Here is a 6,600-nt window from a genome sequence, read left to right as displayed (position 1 = left end):
TAGACGGGGCAGCGTATCCCCCACCCCACCCCACTCCCTTTGATAAATGGAGTAATCTTGTGGAATATTTTTTGTTGCGTATTATTTTAAAAATATTCCCGACCCAACAAATGGTTTTTGGTTTTTGTCCCACCACAAAGGGGTTTATCACAAAGACAAGATATTTCTATGTAATGGTTGGATCAATAAATTGATCTTTACTCACGTTCTTCTCCTCAACGGCTTGCAACCGTCAGATCTCAGCAGTGTCCTGGAGATCTGATGTAATCTAACCAAACCTGTTCCAACATCACTGTATTTATTCACGTCTACAAATATCAAATTTTAATTATTCTCCGCTGTCGGGGGTTCAAACCTTGCTCCCAGTTCATTTGTGTACCCTGATAACAGGCCTAGGCTAGTTCTAAGAATTCAATTTACCCCTGCAGAGTAAAGGTAGGGGTTGAGCAGCAAAAACTGCTCTCGTAAGACGGATTACCCCCAAAGTACTCATATGAATCATAAGAAATGATCCAGGACGGAAAGAATTAGACTTCATCAAAATTAGATTTAAAATATCTTTAAATCCGAATATTATCCACATTTAGTTCCTATTCCACGTGCACACAGATCGGAAACAGGATTGATGACGGATCTAGGTTTGAGTTTATCCGTATCCTGGATGTAATAGATTAAGACGGATACCCCCGAAGGGACGGATACACTTGCAAACCCTGCCAGGACGATGAACCTAGTTATTACACTAACCCGGAGTAATCCAGGCAGCTCTGATTTCTGTAGAACTAGAAGGATTTTGAGAAATGATGTTGGTTGGCGTAATTAATCTAAATTGTTCTCAGCCTGGGACAATCCCTTGTCTGTGCTGGGCCCATCATACTTTTAATGGTTGGGCCCTAGACTCCCCTGGGCTCACCAGGCTCAGTTTTCATCCTTGGTTGAGTTTTCTCACGATACCAACCCTAAACAATGGTTGAATATGATAGTATTGCAATTTAACAAGCGAACTAAAGGACCTGTAACTCCTCCTGGGCCCGGATATAATATCAGCTCCAAGACTTGGTGTAGTCTAGGGAAGGGTCATTGGCATTTTCATTAGCTATAATATCAACAGGGCCGAGGTATGATACTTGAAACTTCACAGTCTTTAATTAAGTAAAAGGCTGAATTGTTTAATATCTTGAAGGGGGTAACCCTCCGTAAGTGTCCAGGTGTATAGTTTAGTCCAGGTTATTGGCTTGTGTCCCTTTATCCAGACATATTGATGTCGCAGTGCTCGGATATCCTGATATCCTGATATCCTGATATCCTGATATCCTGATATGCTCAAACCCTGGGCTTACATCCTTGTTTGTATCCATACACCCAAGCCAACTCAGGGCCTGAATTTGGATACTTGTTTATAATCATATATCTAGACCTATTTAGAACCTTTTGCACGAATTCATAAATCCATTTCTGCTCAGAGCCCTGGCTTTGGTCCTGGTTTATATCCACATATCTATTTAGGACCTGAGTTCCGGTCCATAAATCCAGGTTTGCCCAGAACCCTGGCCCTGGTTCTGGTTTTTAATCCATATATCCAGGTTTGCTTTGGGCCCGGGTTCTGGTCCTGGTTTGTAACCACGTATCCAGGTCTGTTCAGGGCCCGGGATTGGATCCTGGGAGTGTCTGGGTTCGTTCCTCTCTTCTCCAGGACACTCACCCCGCCTTGAGACCAGGCACAGGTTCACAGGTTCTCCAGGCAACACGAACCAACCTGATGCATGATTCTACTTATATCATCCGTCCCAACCCTGCGCCTCAACTCTTCTCTTTATTCTGGTCGAACCCTAACTCTTGTCTGGGAATTATTTTTGCATCAGGTTGAACTGGTTTATCTCAGAGCATAAAACATTTAACATTTAACGTTATCAAATCCAAGGATTTAATGTGTTGATAAATTCATTGATTTAACAAGTTGAAGGTTCAAGAAAATGTTGATATTGACAAAACTAGGAGTTGAGGAGACGTTATTATGGTTTGAAACCCCTAGAGCTCGATCAATGGTTTCAATGAAACAATGGCTGGAACGAAATGAATAAAATTATAATTATTTCTGCCTGGATTAGTTTCAGTTCATGGTTTACCTACTCACCCGGATCTCAGGGTACCTCTTATAATAGAAGAGCTAAGAAATGCAACAAGTTGCAACGATAACTCCGTGGGTTTGAAATGCCAACAAGAACTAGGTTTCTTTCTTCGAAGAGGATGTATTTGCTTTATGTATTTGACTGAACTAGCAAAAATATAAGTTCTAGCTTTCAGTTTTTATAATACGTTAAAAAACACCTGTTCAACTTTTAGGCAAAATTTTCTTTTTTTCACTTAATCTGTCGGAGGCTGGTTTGTAATGAATATATCAGGGTGCGAGGTATTTGTTTGGTTTAAGGGTGCTAAAGAGCTCCCTGCCGGGTACCAATTTAGTGTGAACTCTACCATTAATTAAACTGTCCTAAACCCAACCCTCACTCACCGGAGTCTATCTTTATTATACCTAGAGCATCTAGCTAAACCCCAATCTCAGTTAAACGTTTATTTGAACATGTCAAATCTTTTCGTTTTTTTCTGATTCATTTCTAAACGTCCTGGTCTTCAGGGTTTTCCAGGTTCTTGTGACCATCCCGGGTTTCCTGGTTCTCCTGATTATCATCTTATCCTTTTTATCTGATTATTCGGGGTTTCTTTCGTCCTTTTCTCAATAGTTCTCCAGATATTTTTGGTTCTTCTTTAGTTTATTTAGTACTTTTGTTTCTCCTGGTTCCTATTGTTCCCTGGTTTCATTGGTTCTTTTAGTTCTCCTTGTCTTAGGTTGTTCTTCTTGAGCAAAATCTTCAATTATAACTCATGAAACGCTAGATAAATCTTCTTTTAAAAAGTTTGGTCACGTTTCTTGATCTCTTTTCAAGTGCATTGCTCCTTAGTAATCTTAACGCTAGGATGGTTTCAGCTCATGAGTAGCGGAGGCGAAAGTTTAAAATTATTAAAAAGAGTTGATCTTCAGATAAGCTAAGATAATCTTGGTTTTAAGTTAAGAACGAATTTAAACGTTTTTTAAGAAATTAAACAATAAGGTTTGATTATAATGTTTACAACAACTTAATTTAAACCTGTGTATATAGTTAGCTTGAATTCTAGGCAATACCAGGCAGGATCATGGTACTGCATGAAACTGCATAGGCTTGCATTCCAGGCAACCTGGTCCTTGCATAGGTAACTGCTTTCATACACTGCTTAGAACAAACGCAGATAGCTATTTCTATTTCAATATTTCAAAGAATTTAAAAGTTTTATGAAATTTGTCCGGGGGGTATTCATGCAATATCGGTTATGGTAAATTGAGTTTTGGAATGTATGAGGGGGGGGGGGCTTAGGCCAAGGAGATGTTGCTATTTTTAGTTAGGATGACATATGGGATCCATGAAGGGGAAGGAAGGAGGAGGAGGGGGAGGAAGGGAGAGGGGGAATGCGGGGGAGTTTGAAATTATCTATTAAGGCCTTGAACCTGTTTACTTGTAGTTGCCGTGTTGTAAAATTGTTTAAACTTTAACAAGAACAAGATTAAGAACAAGATTATCACCTTTAATACGTATACTAATATATATGTGTTTGTATAAATATATGAAACCCTAGAACTGGTATAATTACATACATAACCTACAGCAGAATAAATTCCAATAAATATAGGAAATACATGATATTCGTTTAACGTCATATCTTTATTAGAACTAAGGATTTCATAAATCTAAAAAGTTTTTAAAGGAAAAATCTATTTTTAATGGCATGTTTTGGTGAATATTATTTGATTTTCAAATCTATTTCAAATTCAACCTTTAAATCTATTTATATCTATTTATCTATCTTCCTATATCTATTTATCCAACTTTGTTAATTTTTCTATTCATCTATTTATCTTTTTTCTATTTATTTAATTTCTCTATTCATCTATTTATCTATTAATCTATTTGATTTATCTATTTATCTATAAATCTTTTTTATGTAGATACTTATATCTATATCTATTAATCTATTTGATTTATCTATTAATAAATCTATTTATAATTTATCTATTTATCTATTTATGTACTAATATCTATCTATTCATATTTATCTATTTATTTATAATATAATCGATAATTGTTGCTCGGCGCTGCCTGGTTTCCCGCTACAGGTGCCGCGCCGCGGAAATATGACTTATAGTCCTTTGTTCCCTGGTTGCTTGGTGTGGTATAGGCTGAAACCTTTAGAGTAAAGAGGCCCGGTTATTAAAAGGATATTTATGGTTAGAGTTAATTTTTGCAGAATTTGGAGTTGAAAAAAGGGAGGGGTCGGACGAAGCGAGAGAGATTTAAGATGGAGTAAGATCATGAGGATATAAAGAGAGGGGACAGCCGAAGGATAGAGAGATAAAGAGAGAGATCATATATAAGATATAGAAGGATAGAAAACAAGAAACCAAGAGAAAAAGTTTAAAGGATGATTAGAAAATTAGAAACCTAAAAATAAATTATGAAGGATAGAAGGATAGAAGGATAGAAAACTAGAAACCAAGGGATAAAGTGTAGAGTATAGAAGGATAGAAGGATAGAAAACTAGAAACCAAGGGATAAAGTATAGAGGATAGAAGGATGGAAGGATAGAAAACTAGAAACCAAGGGATAGCATATAGAGGATAGAAGGATGGAAGGATAGACAACTAGAAACCAAGGGATAAAGTATAGAGGATAAAAGGATAGAAAACTAGAGAGCTAGTAAGAGAGAGTATCATGCAGTAGTATTGATCTATTTGGAACCCTAGTCTCCACTATATAATATATATATACGGCCTCTAAAGCCCTAATATCGATTTATTGGTTCGGCCTCCATGGAACCGCTATAAGGCCCCAGTTTGAATCCTGCACCCTCCATCCTACCATCTTGGTGCCCCTGGGGGATTTCAACGTTAACTTCCTGCTCCCTCCCCTTGACAGTGATTTGACATCCCTGGAAGTTGTTTTCCCGGTGATTAGGGATTTGTTAATGTGATCCGTGATTGTTGTAAAAATTGTTATTTGTGATTGTGATTGTGTGAAAATGGTCTCTTTTTGGCTGATTTTGGGGCTTTGCACTCCTCTTCATGCTATCCCATTCTTATAACTGCCATATCATATATACAAAAATATATACACTGTAAATTGCCGATCGTTCATAGGTAATACTTATATTTATGAAATTAAACGTAAACATACATTTGTATTTAGTTTTTTCATCATTTTGTTCGTTTTTTGTGGGAAAAAAATAATTGTTGTGTTGAATTTTTGTAAAATCTAATTTCTATTTCTTTTTTCAGGAATGAGTATCGGCTGACCCAAATCTGAACTCACCCACCCGGTCAATGTACTAGTCCTATCCCCGCCACAACCGCCAATCGCCGACAAAATGGCGATATCACAGCCTCAGCAGTATTGTCTGCGGTGGAATAATCACCAACACAATCTCCTCTCTGTATTTGAGGATCTCCTGAATCACGAGGCATTTGTTGATGTAACACTAGCCTGCGAGGGGTTGAACTTGAAGGCGCATAAGATGGTTCTCTCCGCCTGCTCGCCCTACTTCCACTCCATGTTCTACAACACCCCGGATAAACACCCTGTAGTCTTCCTCAAGGATGTGCGCTACGAGGAGATGAAAGCTCTGCTGGAGTTTATGTATAGAGGAGAGGTTTCAGTGGACCAGGAGAACCTTAGTTCTCTGCTCAAGGTTGCTGAAGGATTAAAGATTAAAGGATTGGCGGATGTAAATGAATCCCATGGTGGTATTCCTGGACCTCGTTTATCTCTACCTCTCCCAAACCCTGCTCCTCACCTACCCATGTACCATGGGTCTCTTATGTCCCCGGAGCATTCCTTAAAAAGACTTCAGGCGTCCTCCAGTCCGCATGGGTTCTTAGGACCTAAGAGAAAGCGAGGTCGTCCTCGTAGACTCTCCGGAGCCGAATCCATTCCTCTAGCTGTAAACCTCTCTGAGGAGAGAATGAGAGAGGAAACATCATCTCCTTTACATCACACTCCTTCTCCTCATCATCATCCCTCTCCTCTCTCTCATCCCTCCCCTCTCCCTCATCCCTCCCCTCTCCAGCATACCTCCCCTCACCATCAACCTTCCCATGAAGATTCCTCCCATTCCTCCCATCCCTCCCATCCCTCCTCAAACCTTCCGGATACAATGGAGAATGAGCAAAGCCCCGTCAAAAGCCTTAAAGAAGGGACCGGAGCAATGTCGCTTTCACCCGAAGGTAAATACTTTTTTTAGAACATTTGTTATTAAATAAACTGAGATTTTGCCTCAAACTCAAATTTTATAATCCCTAAATCTTTGCAACCTGAATTTGATCTAACAGAATTCAAAGTTTGAAATATCAAAGGTCTACTAAACTGGGTCACAAAGATGGCAAAATCAGAGTTTTTGGCAAAAACTTTGGAGGACGTTTCGTATCTAAAGATCCATTATAACTGAACGTTAAATTTCAACCTAATATCTCCGATTTAGATTTAATGTTAAGACATATTTCTGATCGATCGAACT

The 6,600-nt window shown here is 38.6% G+C and overlaps 1 protein-coding gene across 8 annotated transcripts in view; it reads left to right on the top strand.

Annotated features, from left to right (window-relative positions):
• The window catches only part of LOC111701538 (protein tramtrack, alpha isoform), an 85,288-nt gene that overhangs the window by 48,827 nt on the left and 29,861 nt on the right, over positions 1-6,600 (top strand). For 7 of the 8 annotated variants that reach the window (XM_023472861.1, XM_023472860.1, XM_023472862.1 and 4 more), the window contains one exon: positions 5,366-6,310. In XM_023472861.1, coding sequence (XP_023328629.1) covers positions 5,455-6,310 — 856 coding nt within the window. In that variant the 5' untranslated portion in view covers positions 5,366-5,454. Of the gene's footprint in view, positions 1-4,921; positions 5,228-5,365; positions 6,311-6,600 lie in introns of those variants that run through there. The other variant, XM_023472857.1, reaches the window with a different exon arrangement.

Source organism: Eurytemora carolleeae, unplaced genomic scaffold, assembly GCF_000591075.1.
Source record: "Eurytemora carolleeae unplaced genomic scaffold, Eaff_2.0 scaffold57, whole genome shotgun sequence".
Lineage (NCBI taxonomy): Eukaryota > Metazoa > Arthropoda > Copepoda > Calanoida > Temoridae > Eurytemora > Eurytemora carolleeae.
The sequence above is the reverse complement of the archived record's forward strand: the minus strand, read 5'-3'. Positions and strand labels throughout refer to the sequence as shown.